The following is a 19,915-nucleotide window of genomic DNA, read 5'->3' on the forward strand; positions in this document are numbered from 1 at the left end:
GCCAATCAGCCTGCATTAGAACCCACATCCCAGAGGTTCGTGTATGAATCAAGTGTGTTACGCAAACCCTCTACAGTCCATTCAAAATAATCACCAGAATTCTTGAACAAATTATTTAAATACATAATTTTTAATGTCAAAATATTCTACTAATACATCCTAGCATTTTACTATCTTTTTAACATACATTCTAAAGGGCCACATAAGAAAGACTTCCAATTTCAAATACAGCCGATGTTGCATGGGATCCCACAGGAACACTTCAATCCCAACAGGATTTGTGTCAAGATTATGAATTATTATCACTACCTGCAGGAAGGTCCCTGTGGCTTATTTGATGACAGTCACTCCCTGGATCACTTTTATACAGATATTTCTGTTCATAGGATGTTACAGGCTTGTTTCTTGTTGAATGTACTTTTAGTTTCAGAAGAAATAGGGGAAAAACACAGCGAGCTGAATTTTAAACCTATGGGTGCTGTGTGAGAGCAACCCATTAAACAGCAGTATGTCTGATCAAAGCCCCATTGTATGTGGCACTTACATTACTAAGAGTTCCTAAACATTTTTAAGTTATTCCAATCACTGAATGTGTTATCAGCATCTGTTAAAGGCCAACTTCATGAGCATGAGCCCTTGGCACCTCAAATGAATGCAGATGCACGAGCTTTCCAGTGAAGTTTCAGATGGGAGACATGCAGGTGCCAGCCAAGTGAGATATTAGGACAGCTTTCACACGCAGTTTTATATAGCTTCATCATCATAGGCAGTCCCTCGAAACAGTGACTCGTGGGGTACCGCAAGGTTCATTGCTGGGACTCCATATTTATTTACAATATACATTAATGATTTAGACGAAGGAATTGAATGTAATATCTCCAAGTTTGTAGATAACACTAAGCTGGGTGGCAGTGTGAGCTGTGAGGAGGATGCTCAGAGGCTGCAGGGTGACTTGGACAGGTTAGGTGAGTGGGCAAATGCATGGCAGATGCAGTATAATGTGGATAAATGTGAGGTTATCCACTTTGGTGGCAAAAACAGGAAGGCAGATTATTTTCTGAATGGTGACAGATTAGTAAAAGGGGAGGTGCAACAAGACCTAGCTGTCATGGTACAACAGTCATTGAAAGTAAGCTTGCAGGTACAGCAAGCAGTAAAGAAAGCAAATGGCATGTTGGCCTTCATAGCGAGAGGATTTGAGTATAGGAGCCGGGAGGTTTTACTGCAGTTGTACAGGGCCTTGGTGAGATCACACCTTGAGTATTGTGTGCAATTTTGGTCTCCTAATCTGAGGAAGGACATTCTTGATATTGAGGGAGTGCAGCGAAGATTCACCAGACTGATTCCCGGGATGGCAGGACTGACCTATGAAGAAAGACTGGATCGACTAGGCTTATATTCATTGGGATTTAGAAGAATGAGAGGGGATCTCATGGAAGCATATAAAATTCTGACAGGATTGGACAGGTTAGATGCAGGAAGAATGTTCCCGATGTTGGGGAAGTCCAGAACCAGGGGTCACAGTCTAAGGATAAGGGGGAAGCCATATAGGAACGAGATGAGGAGAAACTTTTTCACCCAGAGAATTGTGAATCTATGGAATTCTCTACCACAGAAAGTTGTTGAGTCTAGTTCATTGGATATATTCAAAAGGGAGTTAGATGTGGGCCTTATGGCTAAAGGGATCAGTGGGTATGGAGAGAAGGAAGGAGTGCGATACTGAAGTTGCATGATCAGCCATGATCATATTGAATGGTGGTGCAGGCTCGAAGGGCCGAATGGCCTACTCTTGCACCTATTTTCTATGTTTCTATGTTTCTATGAAACAAGGATGACTTGCTTCCACGCGAAAAAGGGATGAGTTCACAGGTGTTTCAATGAAGGACCTAATATTCCAGGTCCCGAACTACATCTGAAGAGTGGAAGATGCCTGTGCTTGGATTTTTTTAACGTGTGATGGCCGTTACACAACAGCCACCACACGGGCTTGATAGAACTAGGTCTTGGTCCAGCGGCAATGGTTATCCAAGATGACTGGAGACCTGCTCTGCTGCACGGACCTAGTACGCGCACATATTGCAGTGTGGGCTGGCCTATGCTGCCCCTGGGTCCCTGGTCCCGAACTCACACCTCCCCTGGGCCCCGATCACATCCCTCCACAGTCTCTCGCCGCTCCTGCTCTGTCTACCCATGCTCCAATCACCGACCTGGACCTTGAAGACGTCACTCTTCGCTGATGTCGCCCTCCTGCACCAGCTCGCGCTGCTCCCTGAAGTGGCCTCCACACCACTCCCGGGCTGCTGCATCTCCGCTCTTGTTATGGCCCCAACCTGCCGCTGGTGTTTATAGCTTAGTGGGTCCTTTACAGTATTCCAGTGTGCAGCTTACTCAGGTACAGTTTGAGCTTATAGAGGTTTATAGCAAGGTGGCTCCCTACAGCAGTACCCCAGTCTGCAACTTATACACATAGGGGGAGAAATTGTGGTCATTAGCGCCTCCCGCTAGCGCCCCACGGAGGTGCTAACGGGGCGCAAACGACTTAGCGACCGGGAGCGACGCAGCTGATGACGGCCACTAAATTCGGCAGGGATTTAGCGACGGCGGTACGGCATTGCGCCCCGATCTCCTGCGCCCGGAGATCGCGATGTCATCGCCATGCGCAGTGCCCCGTTAGCGTCCCGGACCCTAAATTGGGTATCGCCCCCTGAAGGTGCGTTGGGCACTGACAGCGATGGCTTAAGGGGACAGGCACCGGGCAGCCGGCCGCTAGCGGGGCCAAAGTTAAAGGGGAGGTGGCCGGCTGCTCTGCTCCTGAAAAAAATCTCCGGTTTTCTTTTCCTCACCGGTGCTGCTTTGGACTCGGGGGTCCATGCCGCGATGGCTCAGCCCGGCACTCTGATTCAGTGCCGGGCTGATCGCGCGGCACCCCTGCTCTCTGCTGGTCCAGGTCGGTGGGGTCCTATTATGCAGAGTGTGTAGCTTGGGCCCTGCCATTTAATTCAGGGAGGAGCCCTGTCTCCACAGCAGCGCTTCTCGGCCCAGTGCATAGCGATGCTGAGCTGTGCGCCCCGCTCCCGCCCCAGGAAGGAAGTGGAGCTTGATTTAGCGCTGCACTTCCTCCCGGGGACGGTAACCCCAATTTATCGTGAGTAGCATGACTTCTGTGCCTGGTGCAAAGTCTCACGAGGCTTACCGCCCCCAAATGGGGCAGTACCGAATTTCTAGGTCATAGAGTTTACTCTGGCCAATTCTTAGCTGGGTTAAGAACATAAGAACATAAGAAATAGGAGCAGGAGTAGGCCATTTGGCCCCTCGAGCCTGCTCCGCCATTTAATATGATCTGATCGTGGACTCAGTTCCACTTCCCTGCCCGCTCCCCATAATCCTGTACTCCCTTAGCGCTCAAAAATCTGTCAGTCGCCACCATAAATATATTCAATGACTCAGCCTCCACAGCTCTCTGGGGCAGAGAATTCCACACATTTGCAACCCTCTGAGAGAAGAAATTCATCCCCATCTCAGTTTTAAATGGACGGCCCCTTATTCTAAGACTAGGTCCCCTAGTTTTAGTTTCCCCTATGAGTGGAAATATCCTCTCTGCATCCACCTTGTCGAGCTCCCTCATTATCGTATATGTTTCGATAAGATCACTTCTCATTCTTCTGAACTCCAATGAGTATAGCCCACCCTACTCAATCTTTCCTCATAAGTCAACCCCTTTATCTCCGGAATCAACCCAGTGAGCCTTGCAGCAGTGGGAAAGTGTTCTTTGTTTAAGATGAATATTTTGTAATAAGCATGCAGGTTATGCTCATTGTACTCAGTAACATTCAGCACTGTATGTGAGTAGAATACTAAGTCGCAATGATGGGATGGAAAGGGTGTTTGTTTCTTGACATCTTTCTCCCTGGGTTAGCTCAGTTGCTGAAAGCGCGAGCCAATAGCAGCACAGCGAGGGAATCAGGGCATCCTGGACCTGAGTGAACAAGACAACCAACAGGGCATCTCCTTCACCAATCAGTTTTAAAGATTGGGAAATAAACAGTGGAAGGACTGAGAAGGAGGGCGAGTTAAAGGGGGTGAATGCAATGCAAAATCCAGAAAGGGAAGGAAAGTTTGGATTAAGAGAGAGAAAAAAAAAGTAAAGACAGGAAAAGTAGGAAAAAAAATGTAACGTTAAAAATTTGACATTTTCAAAATCGCCCTGAAAAATTCAAAAGCTGAAAGAATGATACTTCACACTTCAATTGCGGTGCCAGAGAGGTTGGCTGGCAGTCAGTAACATCACATTATTAAAAGGGTACTTGTGCCTGTAATGATAAGATGGAGCTTTCTGTGGCGCGGTTAATGGGCAATTAGTGGGGAAATACAGCAAGTTCCGAAAATAAACGGGGAGGCTCGGGGCGAGATGCCATTTTCACAACTCCGCATTAACGATGGAGTGGTGCCACTCGAGCCAGCAGCTGTGGGATATTCACATTTCACAGTGCGCCTGCTCCTCACCTGAAGCTGCTGAACTATTTATCTATAAATCTCGGCGAGCATTATTCGCACTGCCGTTATTCTCACAGCAAACTCTGGCCCAGTACTTCTCTCTGCCAAACTGCTCTGAGCACTACGGTAAACGGTGGAGGGAGAGAATTGTACCTTCAAGTCAGTCTCCGCTAAGTACAAAAAAAAAGAGAAAAAAATACAGAATGTAATTTTTTTTTTAAAAACCCTGAAATGATAAATGAATTCAAAAGGTGTGATGGGGTCTTGTGGCGGGGGCTGGGAGTGGGGGCTGATTCTTTTATTGGTTACAGATCAGTGTTCGCTGTCGTAAGTGACCTGGTCATAACATTACACCATCAGAAGAGCAGCCAGGATGACAGCAACAGAGAAGAATGTGCAATGATGCATTGCTCAGAGACTGGCTCGTGCATTCCCGGGGGCGGGGGCGCAGAGACTCTGCCCAGCCAATCACAAAATGCACGGTGGGAATGAGACCCGACTGCCAAAGATTCTGCTGTTTCACCCTAAATAGGCATCGTTACAGAGTTGCAGGATCTAACCGAACCTCAACACAATCGCACTGCACACAGACAGGACGGTAACCGTTAAACCGACTTTACTGCACATAGCACATGTCAAAAATATTTCCACAACCCGCATGTTCTTATCGCAGCCATTGTCAGCTCAGGATATTTTTAATCAGTTACGGCAAAGGAAACGTTAGCAGAATAAGTGAGCCAGAATATTTTTGTTGGCCCATAAAGTTTAATTTTGAAGCTTTACGAGCAAGTTCTCAAAGAAACCACAAAAGGAATGACACATTTCAGAAGGAATTTGCGTCTCTCATGCATCATAATATATAGGACTAGGAGTATATATTTTCATTCATTTATACCACGGGTTTGGCTGCAAAAGTAAATGTCAATTTGCAGCATAATCTTTTCATCTGATACTCAATTTTACAAACCATGCAGTCAACTACGGTTAGACTCAGAATTTAGCCGGACAAAATGGAAAGTAGCACGATCTTGCATTGCCGTAGGATTTAGTTTTTAAAATTTCACGATACAGAGCCTCAGTGCCACAGTAGCAGAGATCATAATCCCCAAATCACCAAATCTCACTCACTCGCAGTGGGAGAATCAGACATGGAAGTCAGCGAGAGCACCATTCTCTCAGTTCCCTGTTTGTTAACATTAATTTGCACATCACTCAATAGTTATACCCATAGCGAGAAAAAGCAGGCATACAATAGACATCTACCATTGCTATCATAGAAACTTAGAAACATAGAAAATAGGAGCCGTAATGTTTTATGTGGGTGAAGTCTTCTTGAAATGTATAAGATTCTGAGAGGGCTTGACAGGGTAGATGCAGAGAGGATGTTTCCCTTCGTGGGGGAATCAGGGGTTGCTCATTTAAAACGGAAATGAGGAGGAATTTCTTCTCTCAGAGGGTCGTGAATCTTTGGAATTCTCTACCCCAGAGAGCTGTTGAGGCTGAGTCATTGAATGTATTTAAGGAGGAGATAGACAGATTTTTAAGCGATAAGGAATTGAAGGGTTATGGGGAGCAGGCGGGGAAGTGGAGCTGAGGCCAAGATCAGATCAGTCATGATCTTATTGAATGGTGGAGCAGGTTCTAGGGGCCAAATGGCCTTCTCCTGCTCCTATTTCTTATGTTCTTATGCAAGACTTAGGTCAGGGAGAATGGGGCTAGTGGTGGAGGGATGTGGGAGCATTGGGGTGTGGGGCCCTCATTGGGTGTGTGGGAACAGTGATAGGGGAGTTAGAGGGGGGAATATTAACATGGGTTTGGGTGGGAGTGTGATGGGGAGGGGTGGGTTATAGCTGGCAAAAATGTCCACGTCGGAAATCCAGCTCCAACCCGCCAACTTCTGCATTAAACTCGAGCGTGTTAGGCTTGTTGCATACAACCCCCCAGGTTGCCTATTAACATCCACTCATCGCTCAATTGCAGCGATATGTCAACATACTTTTAAGTTTAACGTCACAACCACGGGTTTCCCGGGTTTCCTGAACCTCGCCATTGAAAGCAAGGTGAGAGCACAGTGGCAACAGAGAGGGCTGAGTAAAACTGAGGGAAATACTGCAATAAATACTCAGCACTCACAGCTGCTTTCTTACCGACTACCGAACTAAAGGGGTTGTTCAAGATACTTTTGCTGAGAGATTCATTTACACACTTTGGAAGTTTTCACAAAAAAGATCAGGATGGGTGATGTCTTGTCTGCCTTAGATTGGACCTCAGATGAGGAGCAATATGACTAACAGCAGCAGCAGTCTGTTGTTCAGAGACCTGCAGCAGGACAGCAGAGAGGGGAGGGGCAGAGGCAGAGAGGGAGGGGCAGAGAGGGAGGGGCAGATGCAGAGAGGGAGGGGCAGAGAAGGGGGGAAGAGAGGGGAGGGGCAGAGCGGGCAGAGGCAGAGGGGGGAGAGGCAGAGAGGGGAGGGGAAGAGGACGGTGGGGCAGTGGGGGAGGGGCAGAGAGGGCAGAGGCAGAGACGGAGGGGCAGAGAGGGGATGGGCAGAGGGGGTGGGAGCAGAGGGGGGAGGGGCAGAGAGGGCAGATGCAGAGAGGGGAGGGGCGGAGAGGGGAGGGGTAGAGGGGGAGGGACAGAAAGGGGGATGGGCAGAGAGGGGAGAAGCAGTGAGGAGAGGGGTCGATCCTTCCAAAGCTCTGCCGGAGACATCTCCAGGATCTCCCAGCTGCCCACCCACAAATGCACGAGGCAGTGTTCACCAGGCTGGCAATTATGTGAACTTCGCCTACGATGGCGATCGTCAGAATGAATGGGTGCTCGGGTTTGCTTCTCTGGCTGGCTTCCCACAGGTGCAAGGCGCCATCGACTCCACACACCTGGCAATCTAGGCACTCCCATATCTCCCGCAGCAGTTTTTGTGACCACAAGGCCTTCCACCCCATCAATATGCAGCTGGTGTGCAACCACAAGAAGATATTTCTGTCAGTGTGCGTCATATTCGCGGGGTGCTGCCATGATGTTTCATCCTGCGTCAGTCCAAGCACCCCGACCTCTCAGAACCTGCAAGCAGACCTAAGGGGTGGCTGCTTGGAGACAAGGATACCTTGGAGGGAGTGCAGCATGGATTTACCAGAATGACACCCGGACGCTAAGGGTTAAGTTACGAGGTGAGATTACACAAACTAGGGTTGTATTCCCTGGAATTTAGAAGGTTAAGGGGTGATTTGATCGAAGTTTTCAAGATATTAAGGGGAACAGATAGGGTAGATAGAGAGAGACTATTTCCGCTGGTTGGGGGGTCGAGGACTAGGGCCAGACCTTTCAGGAGTGAAGTTAGGAAACACTTCTACACACAAATGGTGGTAAAAGTTTGGAACTCTCTTCCGCAAACAGCAGTTGATATTAGGTCAATCGTTAATTTTAAATCTGAGATTGATAGATTTTTGTTAACCAAAGGTATTAAGGGATATGGGCCAAAGACGGGTATATGCAGTTAGGTCACAGATCAGTCATGATCTCATTGAATGGTAGAACAGACTCGAGGGACTGAATGGCCTACTCCTGTTCCTATGCCCCTTTCAACCTTGGCTGATGACACCCATCGCGCTACAACGAATAAACATAAGAACATAAGAACATAAGAACATAAGAATTAGGAACAGGAGTAGGCCATCTAGCCCCTCGAGCCTGCTCCGCCATTCAACAAGATCATGGCTGATCTGGCCGTGGACTCAGCTCCACTTATCCGCCCGCTCCCCGTAACCCTTAATTCCCTTATTAGTTAAAAATCTATCTATCTGTGACTTGAATACATTCAATGAGCTAGCCTCAACTGCTTCCTTGGGCAGAGAATTCCACAGATTCACAACCCTCTGGGAGAAGAAATTCCTTCTCAACTCAGTTTTAAATTGGCTCCCCCATATTTTGAGGCTGTGCCCCCTAGTTCTAGTCTCCCCGACCAGTGGAAACAACCTCTCTGCCTCTATCTTGTCTATCCCTTTCATTATTTTAAATGTTTCTATCAGATCACCCCTCATCCTTCTGAACTCCAACGAGTAAAGACCCAGTCTACTCAATCTATCACCATAAGGTAACCCCCTCATCTCCGGAATCAACCTAGTGAATCATCTCTGTACCCCCTCCAAAGCCAGTATGTCCTTCCTTAAGTAAGGCGACCAAAGCTGCACGCAGTACTCCAGGTGCGGCCTCACCAATACCCTATACAGTTGCAGAAGGACCTCCCTGCTTTTGTACTCCATCCCTCTCGCAATGAAGGCCAACATTCCATTCGCCTTCCGGATTACTGCTGCACCTGCAAACTAACTTTTTGGGATTCATGCACAAGGACCCCCAGGTCCCTCTGCACCGCAGCATGTTGTAATTTCTCCCCATTCAAATAGTATTCCTTTTTTTGTGTTTTTTCCCAAGTTGGATGACCTCACACTTTCCGACATTGTATTCCATCTGCCAAACCTTAGCCCATTCGCTTAACCTATCTAAATCTCTTTGCAGCCTCTCTGTGTCCTCTACACAACCCGCTTTCCCACTAATACAACCATATGCCATATGACCAAGCCATCGAACAAGCCATTGACATGCTGACAATGCACGTTAGGTGGCTCGGGACAGATATATAGGCTGCCCTTCAGTACGCACCAGCCAGGATCTCCAGAATGGTCATGGTGTGCGGCGCACTGCACAACATTGCGCAGCAGCGAGGTTTGGAGCTGCAGAAGGAACAAGGCGCAGAACTCAGGTCGTCTGCAGACGACTCCAAGGAGGAGGGAGAAGACAAGGAGGACGGCGGTGACAGCAATGCAGCACCAGCTACTCACAGTGCCTCTCATTCTGGTGCAGTCTCTAATATCACATCATGTCACTGCGTTTCTCCAGCTCTTTGCCGTGTTCTCCTCTTCTGGAGATGCAGACTTGTGTTGGGTTACAATTCTACGGGAGTCTGATATCTCAACTTTTGGGGCCTAGACTCCCTGGGGGAAAAATTGCCCCTTTTTATAGCCCCCTTTAGCACTTCCGGGGTGGGGGGGGGGGGTGGTGAGGCAAGGCACTTTTTGCCCAGTGGAGGGAATTGCCCTGGACGCTGCACAACCGGCGATGACATAATCGGCATGCGCGGTGACCCCACACTGTCCCGCGCCAACTTCTTAATGCCCCCATAGGAGAAATTGGCTAACGGGCCATGAGGCTGGCTTACATCCGCTCTCGGGGTGGTGATTAAAGGGGAGGGCTGCCGTCTTTTTTTGGTGGCCAACTCTCAGGTCGCGTCGATGATGGCAGCCCCAGCGTGGCACTCCGTCTTGGGTGCTGGGCTGCAGGCCTGGTTGCACGCTGCTACACGGAGGCAATTCTGCAACCCCCCCCCACTATCTGTAAACTCTGCTAGCTCCAGAATCCTCCAAGATCTCTGTGCTCCTCCAATTTTGGCCTCTTGTGCATTCCCGATTTTCATTGCTCCACCATTGAGGGCCGTGCCTTCAGCTGCCCGGGCCCTGAGCTCTGGAATTCCCTACCTCTCCCTGTCCTTCTCCGCCTCTCTCTCCTCCTTAAGACGCTTCTGAAAACCTACCTCTTTGACCAAGCTTTTGGCCACCTGTACTAATGTCTCCTTCTGTGCCTCGGTGATTAATTTGGTCTGATAACGCTCCTGTGAAGCGCCTTGCAATGTTTTACTGTTAACTGTGCTATATAAATGCAAGTTGTTGTTGTTGTAGACAGGGGATAGAGTTTCCACTTTGGGCGCAATCGGCGATCTGGACACAAATCGCGCCCAAAATTGCGCCCGTTTTGAGGAGCGTTTTTTTCTCGAGTTTCCGCTCAAATTCATTTGCATATAGCCGAGCGCAGAATCTGCCGTGAGCACATGCAATCGGGCAGCGTTTTAAAACAATCTTTTAAATTTTTTTTTGATTTGCAGCATATTCCTCAATATCTTTAAGAGTGGTAACTTGGTGCAGTTTGATTAATGTAGTTGGAATTAGGATAAAGCGCAAAAAAATAAGCATGTCAATCCACCGCCTGTGAGTAACACGATTTAAAATTTTAAATATACAGACAAACTTGCTAGATATATTGGAGCACAGTAGCCCGTTTCTTCGTAAATGAAAGCAAATCATAACCAATGGCGTTTAAAACGTGCCTAAAGATCTAGCTTCATTTTTAGAGACTCTTCGAAGGCCTGCAAACCGCTGCAATTAGCAGAAACTCCCAATGATGATTAATTCACCCTGGGGCATGGCCGGGTTTGTGGGCGGGGCCAACAAATGTTTTGTAACGTCGCGTAAAAGATTGCGGAAACTCGATCTGTGTCTGCAATGTATTTGCTTCACGGGTTCTTTGCTTAAGAATTCATAGCAACACATTGCTATTGAGAACTAGTTGGTTTATTAGCGAAGGTTTAACAATCGCACGACACATTACCAGTTCATCCACCAGGTTCACAACCACCTGCCTCATTGTGGATCCCTTGAACCCAACTGACACAACCCAATTGAGTCTTATGAAGATCACGCGACTGGCTAAGCCACTCCCAACTCAACAGCTCAACCAACCTGTGAGCATACTCACAGTGCATACATTACGGCACTTCGCTTAATTTGTGCTTAAAATTCTCTGATTTTTTTTACGGCGTTTACGCTGATTTCGAGCTGTACAAAGCAGTGCAATTGAGTGGAATCTCTGCCCCAGTGAGCCTAGGTAGTGTGTTGACTATGTGACCATGGAGGAGATTGCAGCCCAGTCACATCCTCACCTGACGTCTCCACATGCATAGTGATCAGGGGAGGAGACCCTGGGGATCTTTCTCTCCCCTAGCTCAGGTCGGCTATTGCTGTGCTCCCTATTGCCACTCCAACAACAACAACTTTATATAGCGCCTTTAACGTAGTAAAACGTCCCAAGGCACTTCATAGAAGCGTTATGAGACAAAACAATAAATTTGACACCGAGCCACATAAGAAGAAATTAGGGTCGATGACCAAAAGCTTGGTCAAAGAGGTAGGTTTTAAGGAGTGTCTTAAAGGAGGAAAGAGAGGTGGAGAGGTTTAGGCAGGGAGTTCCAGAGCTTGGGGCCCAGGTAGCTGAAGGCACGGCCACCGATGGTTGAGCGATTATAATCAGGGATGCTCAGGAGGGCAGAATTAGAGGAGCGCAAACATCTCGGCGGGGTTGTGAGGCTGGAGGAGATTACAGAGATAGGGAGCGGCAAGGCCATGGAGGGATTTGTAAACAAGGATGAGAATTTTGAAGTCAGATAGCATCAGCCAATTCATTACAGACTCGGCATCAAACCCAGGATCTTCTGGCCTGTGCTGTTCATTACCACACTGGGCAGTGCGGCATGGTTATAACCAGTTATAGTCCAGCAGTACACTGACAGCGTGTTCCATGGGGAAGGAGTGCATGTTCTGCGTCAGTAAAACAGAAATTTTACAGGTGTCGATGTCTCAGCAGCTTGGATCAGCGGCTGTTGGATATGATGATGGGTTTCCTTGCAGGTTACACACCACACTGACCGAACAATAAAAACTCTCCGAGAGTACTCCTCGTCTCACTTTAACCTCCCTGTGTAACGTATGAGGTACAATACTTTTCAATCCCCTTCCTCGAATCACTCCATTTATATTGTATTTGCTTGTGTTACATGTAATATGTTTTTGCTAAATTCACGTCATGGCAAGGAATATCAAACGCGCAATAGTGCCACAAAAAGTAAGCAACTTCAATTTTTGAAAATTCTACAAAAAATATCTCATATCTTAAGAGGTGACTCAGATGGGCACAATAGCATAGTGGCAATATTACTGGGCTAGTAATCCAAAGGCCTGGACTAATGATCCAGAGATGTGGGTTTAAATCCCACCACGGCAGCTGGGGAATTTAAATTCAATTACTTAAAAAAATCTGGAATAAAAAAACTAGTATCAGTAATGGCGACCATGAAATCACCGGATTGTCGTAAAAACCCATCTGGTTAACTAATGTCCTTTAGGGAAGGAAATCTGCCACCCTTACCTGGTCTGGCCGATATGTGACTCCAGGCCCACAACAATGTGCGTGACTCTTAACTGCCCTCTGAAATGGCCCAGCAAGCCCCTTAGTTGTATAAGGCGGCTCACCACCACCTTCTCAAGGGCAATTAAGGATGGGCAATAAATACTGGCCTTGCCAGTGACGCCCACATCTCATGAACGAATAAAAAAATAGATAGCACCAAACAAACAGGCTTATCGTAGAATTCAGCCGGTACTAATAAAGGACTCGGGCTTAGCTGCCGATATCTGCTGTCGACCTTTGCTGTGTTACAACGCTTTTCTGGGCATCTATTGGTCCATGCCATCAATGGCTTGCTGCTATGTTAGTTAGGCCCACCTATTTTATAGTATTGAGGCAAGGCAAGCGAATTATATGACCGAATAAGTGAACACAATGAATCACCATGGTGACACCAAGCCCTCTTTGTCCTTACCTCTCTCGATCCTGCTCAAGGAGGTTGGTGAAGTCGTCACTCTTGTTCATGTAATCTGTGTGCTTGTGTTTCTCATTCTCCAGCTCATACACAGTCCGCCGGTGACACTTCTCAGCCAGAAGCAGTTGCTCCAACATTCGCCGATACGTCTCCCTGTGCTTCTCCACCAGCAGGTCCAGCTGCAGTCACAGAGAAGAAATATTACAATCACAATTGTACAGGGCCTTGGTGAGACCACACTTGGAGCACTGCGCACAGTTTTGGTCTCCTTATCTAAGGAAGGACGTACTTGCCTTGGAAGCGTGCAACAAAGATCCACTGGATTGATCCCTGGGATGGGAGGACTGTCTTATGATGAGAGATTGTGTAGAATGGGCCTATGCTCTCTGGAGTTTAGAAGAATGAGAGGTGATCTCATTGAAACACAAAAGATTCTGAAGGGGATTGACAGGGTAGATGCTGAGAGGTTGTTTCCCCCTGGCTAGAGAGTCTAGAACTGGGGGCACCGTGTCAGGATAAGGGGTCAGCCATTTAAGGCAGAGATGAGAAGGAATTTCTTCACTCAGTGAGCTGTGACTCTTTGGCATTCTCTGCCCCAGAGGGCTATGGATGCTGAATCGTTGAGTATATTCAAGGCTGAGATAGATAGTATAATGTATGTACATTAGGTCTGCCCACCACCAGAGGGCACTACCGTTGGAGGTCCTAGGGTCATAGGTACACTCGTGCTGGGCCCAGTATATAACCTGAGCTTCACCTTTGTATCTTCACTTCTGGAAGCCATTAAAGATTGCCCAGGTTACACCTGGTTACTGGCTCACAGTACGGAGTTCATTGTATCATTTCATACACTATAGATAGATTTTTGGAGTCTAGGGAAATCAAGGGATATGGAGATCAGGGTGGGGGGGAAAGCGGAGTTGAGGTCGATGATCAGCCATGATCTCATTGAGGGCCCAGAGGACCTACTCCTGCTCTTATTTCTTATGTTCCTCTGTTCTTATTTGATCACCTCTGACTAGATTTAATCCCACAGAAAGGTCTTAGCAAACTCCACCAGCTGATTTGTCCCTCCCTGACATTTCTCCCCTCTCTCATGCCGGTGCTGACATTTCCTGGCGGGGGGGCGGGGGTGAAGATCACTGGGTTCTAGGAGACATCCAGTAACTGGCCCAAGTGACAATTTTTTATGCCTGAATTGAACCGGAGCAGACAATACCTCCAAGCCACACACACACAGTCTCCAGCAAAGGGGTCCCTGGACATCGACCAGGAATGAGGAGCTCAGCTAATTTTTCCCCTTCCAGCGGTGCTGAGGCTAATTGCACCAATCCCTGATGAGATCCGCTAAGTCATGGCACAGGGCAGGCATCACATATGTGGGGGTGGTGATTGCGGGATGTGGGGGGTGAATGCAGGGTGGGAGGTGAATGCAGGGTGGGAGGTGATTGCGGGGTGTGGGGGTGATTGCGGGGTGGGGGGAGGTGAATGCAGGGTGGGGGGAGGTGAATGCAGGGTGGGAGGTGAATGCAGGGTGGGGGGTGATTGCGGGGTGGGGGGTGATTGCGGGGTGGGGGGGGTGATTGCGGGGTGGGGGGTGATTGCGGGATGAGGGGGGTGAATGATTGCGGGGTGGGGAGGTGATTGCGGGGGGGGTGGTGATTGCGGGGTGGGGGGTGATTGCGGGATGAGGGGGGTGAATGATTGCGGGGTGGGGGGGGGTGATTGCGGGGTGGGGAGGTGATTGCAGGGGGGGTGAATGCAGGGTGGGGGGGTGATTGTGGGATGGGGGGTGATTGCGGGGTTGGGGTGGTGGAGGTATCAGATACTGATTTGTTAAGTGTAACGGATTCGACTGGGATTTTTCCACCTCACTGAGCAATATTGCCGCAGCCGCTTTGAGCTAAAACCTTGCTGTAAAGTGGGGAGATTTTTTTTTTAAAGTTCCCTTTCTAACACTTTGTGCCTTTCACGACCACCGGACATCTCAAAGCGCTTTACAGCCAATGAATTATCTTTTGGCTTGTCGTCACTGTTGTAATGTGGAAAACGCAGCAGACAATTTGCGCACAGCAAGCTCCCACAAACAGCAATGTGATCATGACCAGGTTTTTATGTTATGTTGATTGAGGGATAAATATTGGTTAGGACACCGGGAGAACACCACTGCTCATCTTCAAAATAGTGCCATGGGATCTTTTATGTCCACCTGAGAGGGCAGATGGGGGTTTCGGTTTAACATCTCATCTGAAAGACACATCCGACATTGCAGCACTCCTTCAGCACTACACTGAAGTGTCAGCCTAGTACTCCAGTTCCTGGAGTGGGATTTTAACCCACAACCTTCTGACTCAGAGACAAGTGTGTTACCCACTGAGCCACGGCAGACACTGAATTTTATCCGAATTGTGGATAATTTGCTCACACCATCCTGCTAACCTTTCTATGTTCTGTTCATGGTGCTGTTCCACACAACGGCCCTTGGACCGCATTCCAAATGGAGGGAGCTAAGTAGTTAGGAACGCTCTGAACACATTGGATTAATAAGCTTAGTGACAGCATGGCCCCGATTTTACCTCCAGGTGGATTCCCCGCTCAGGCCCGAGTCGGGTCTCAATGATGTCATTGGGCCACAATATGCATATGTAAAGAAAGATCTTGTTCACTCTGGGCGCCTGTCCTAGCTGCCTGCTCAGGAGAACTGGTTAAAATTGCAGTTGTTGCGATCGTGGCAGCTTTGGAACAAGTAAGAGCCAGGGTGATTTTAACTGCCCACCCGCCAGGTTTCTGCTGAGCGAGCAGGGTTAAAAATGCCCCCATCTGTAATGTATGCACCTGTGAGTATGCTTAGAGGTTTGTAGAGCAATTGAGCACCCTGTGCAGAGGGGAGCGGGTAGGTCCGAAGGCCTCCTCGTAGGACTGCTCCTGGGCACGGCCAAGGGGGCCATTAGCCGGTCCAGGCAACGGGCGGTCGAGGGGGTCGTTCAGCCTGACTGCCTGCCTCTCTTCCATGCGTACATCCGCGCCAGGGTGTCCCTGGAGATGGAGCACGCGGTGTCCACTGGTACGCTCGCGGCCTTCCGCAAGAGGTGGGTGCCGCAGGGACTGGAGTGCATTATTACCCCCGGCAACCAAATTATAATTTGATTTTATATGTTTTAAAGTTTAATTTGTTTTAATTGTCGGTTTTAGTGTCCCCCTCCCCTTTTATAGGGGCACTTGTAAAATTTATGATTTTAAAGCCCCCAAAAAATAAAAAAAAACACAAAAAATAAAAATAAAAGGGCAGTTGAAAAATGTCTGGAGCATCCCCCAGATCGGGGGGCACTTGATTTAATGTTTATTTTTGTCTCCCAAAAAGAGTTGTAGAGCTATTGAGCACCCTGTGCGGAGGGGAGCGGGTAGGTCCGAAGGCCTCCTCGTAGGATTGCTCCTGGGCATGGCCAAGGAGGCCATCAGCCGGTCCAGACAGCGGGCGGTCAAGGGGGTCGTTCAGCCCGACTTCCTGCCTCTCTTCCGTGCTTACATCCGGGCCAGGGTGTCCCTGGAGATGGAGCATGCGGTGTCCACCTGTACACTCGCGGCCTTCCGCGAGAGGCGGGCACCGGAGGGACTGGAGTGCATCATCACCCCCGGCAACCAAATTTTTATTTGATTTGACAAGGTGTCCAATTGGAAATTTGGAAATTTGTGGGTTCTAATGCTCTTACTAAAAGGGAGCACTTGGTGTAAAGTTCGATCTAAAATAGTAATTGTAGAGCTGTTGATTTCAGCTTTATCTGTTAACCAAAATAGTTGTAGAGTTGTTGAATAGAGTGTTTGAAGACCAGACAAAAACCAGCACAAAGCTCATGGTCTACAGAACAGTCGTCATACCTGCCTTCATATATGCTTCTGAGACATGGACTACATACAGCAGGCGCATCAAAGCACTGGAGAAGTACCACCAATGCACGATCGCTTAAATAATCCGTGAAGGCACCGAACACATCGAGTCTCTTCGTCAAGAGAAAGCGGAGACCAAGCACAAACAGTGGAAGGAGTACATGACAACCCAAGCACTTCAACCAACCGGCACTTCAACCAACGTCCTTTCAACCACCGTCTGTCCAACATGCAACAGAGACTGTAGTCCTGCATCGGACATATCAGTCACCTGAGAGCTAATTTTTAATGTGGAAGCAGGTCATCCTCAACTCCAAGGAACTGCCTGCGATGATGATGATGAGAGTTGTTGAATTGTGAGTGGCTTAGCCACGTGATGTTCACAAGACTCAATAAAACCCCAGTCAGTTGAGTTCAGGGGATCCACAATGTGGCAGGTGATTGTGAAGCAAATATATTACGCCATCAGTGTTACTCACCAACTTGGTGTTGTGGGCCACAGTGAATAAGAACAGAAGAACATAAGTGCCACAGTGCGAGGCAGTGCGTAACCCAATGGTCACTCTAATATCCTACACCATTTAATGAGGCAACCTGCATCTGACGCTGTGATCTCAACCCCCAGCCCACACTGTGGCCTGACTTCATGCAGTGCAGTGTGCACAGTCAAGTGGAGGCAAGGCCGATATTCACCAGGGCGAGGGGGAATGGGGCAGCTCAAAGCCTGGACAGAACTGTTGCTGATGTTGGCTTATGAACACTGGGTGAGTTTGTCTGATGTTAGTCAGTTTATTTTAAATGGGTTAGCGCCTCTGCTACAATAGCAGACAAAGGAAGGCCACGTGGTCCATCTTCTTATGTTCTACATGCACAACAACAACAACTTGCTATTTATATAGCGCATTTAACATAACAAAACGTCCCAAGGAGCTTCACAGGAGCATAATCAGACACCGAGCCCCACAAGAAGGAGACAATGGCTTCGATCTGCCCAATGTTTAATTGGAGGAAATTTCAGTTCATGACAGACTGACAAATCAGAGAGCGTGGAGGGATCGAGAGAGGTGGTGGTGAGGTAGAGCTGGGTGTCGTCAGCGTACATGTGGAAACTGATGCTATGTTTTCAGATGATGTCGCTGAGCGGCAACATGTAGATGAGAAATAGGATGGGGGGACCAAGGACAGATGCTTGGCGGACACTAGAGGTAACAATGCACATGCATTGTCTGCAAACATCAGCAGCTGTCAATTCTAGGCTAAGGTTCGGTTAAATAACTATGTGTTAGTGAAGCCACCCAAGGCTGGATCAACTCTGCCCTCTTCACTTATCGTATGGAGCCTGGTATAGTTCTCCTTCTGAGTAGCATTTCCCAGGAGAGGGATCGGCAGCAAATCAGACCTGTGTCAGACACACACGGACAGGACACTGCTGAGGGGGAGAGGTGTTGAAAATGGCCCTCAGGCCCTGTTTTGAGTGCCGCTGTCCTACTTGTGCCTCAGCTCAACAAAAAACACACAATCATTAGCAAGCGTAGACCATGATGAGGTATTGGGGGTATGTTGAACTTTGGATGATAGTAACTGATAAAGTGCAACATCCCCACCGACACCTGGGAATCTCTGCCCTAAGTGGAGGAAGTGCATCCGGGAGGGCGCTGAGCACCTCGAGTCTCATCACTGAGAGCATGCAGAACCCAAGTGCAGGCAGCGGAAAGAGCGTGCGGCAAACCTGTCCCACCCACCCTTTCCCTCAACGACTATCTGTCCCACCTGTGACAGGGACTGTGCTTCTCGTATTGGACTGTTCAGCTACCTAAGGACTTATTTTAAGAGTGGAAGCAAGTCTTCCTCGATTCCAAGGGACTGCCTATGATGATGATGATGATAGTAACCCTAATCCTAAACTGATGATATCGAATCAGCTGCCCCTTATACATTTCTCCTGATTTTAATTTCTGTTGATGTCAGCCATTCAGTGACCCCCTCAGTGAGTGTTTGGAAAGCTGTATATGCACAATTGCAAGAAAGAAGAGAGCAATTGCATTTCTATAGCGCCTTTCACGACCTCAGAACACGCAATGAAGTACTTATGTAGTGCAGTGTAATGTGGGAAATGCAATTTGCACACAGCAAAGTTTCACAAACCATAATGACCAGATCGTCTGTTTTTTTTAGTGCTGTTGGTTGAGGGATAAATATTGGGCAGGATACTGGGGATAACTCCCCTTCTCTTCTTCAAAAAATGTCAAGGGATCTTTTACATCAGCCTGAGAGGGCAGTCGGGGCCTCGGTTTAAGGTTTCAGCCAAAGGACGGCACCTCAATCAATATTGCCTGGAATTGTCGGTGTGGATTATGTGCTCAAGTTTCTGGAGTGGGATTTCAACTCATGACCTTCTGACTCAAGCGAGAATGCTACCATGAGTCACGGCTGACACCTCTCAGAGCAGACACAGGATCAGGGAGTTGTACCTATAGCAGCACCCGCTGTCCCTGTCCTGATAAGCAGGATAGAAAAACAGAAGTAGGATCCTGCTTGACACTACCATCAGAGGAAGGCAGGGTGATCTATGGACATACATGCATGTGGGTGAGTGTCAGCATTGCTTTGGTCAATGTGCTCATCTGTTTGTACAAACTGTGTTTACAACAATTGATCCAACTGTTGTAACTTTCTGACGCTGCAAAATCTTCACATTCTGGGGCTGCATCCTGTGGTGCCTATCCTGAAAAACATTCCCCTTTGATTTGTTGTCCAAATACACCTGGAGTACTGCGTACAGTTTGGTCTCCGTATTTAAGGAAGGATATACTTGCATTGGAGGCAGTTCAAAGAAGATTCACTCGGTTGATTCCGGAGATGAGGGGGTTGTCTTATGAAGAAAGGCTGAGCAGGTTGGGCCTATACTCATTGGAGTTCAGAAGAATGAGAGGTGATCTTATCGAAACATATAAGATTGTGAGGGGGCTTGACAAGGTAGATGCAGAGAGGATGTTTCATGAGGGAATCTAGAACTAGGGGGCATAGTTTCAGAATAAAGGGTTGCCCAT

The 19,915-nt window shown here is 48.1% G+C and overlaps 1 protein-coding gene across 6 annotated transcripts in view; it reads right to left on the bottom strand.

The window, feature by feature from the left end:
- The window catches only part of LOC139273283 (filamin-A-interacting protein 1-like), a 432,733-nt gene that overhangs the window by 163,362 nt on the left and 249,456 nt on the right, over positions 1-19,915 (bottom strand). For all 6 annotated transcript variants that reach the window (XM_070889981.1, XM_070889984.1, XM_070889980.1 and 3 more), the window contains one exon: positions 12,981-13,159. In XM_070889981.1, the coding sequence (XP_070746082.1) occupies positions 12,981-13,159 (179 nt within the window). The remainder of the gene's footprint in view (positions 1-12,980; positions 13,160-19,915) is intronic.

This window comes from Pristiophorus japonicus, chromosome 9, assembly GCF_044704955.1.
Source record: "Pristiophorus japonicus isolate sPriJap1 chromosome 9, sPriJap1.hap1, whole genome shotgun sequence".
Lineage (NCBI taxonomy): Eukaryota > Metazoa > Chordata > Chondrichthyes > Pristiophoridae > Pristiophorus > Pristiophorus japonicus.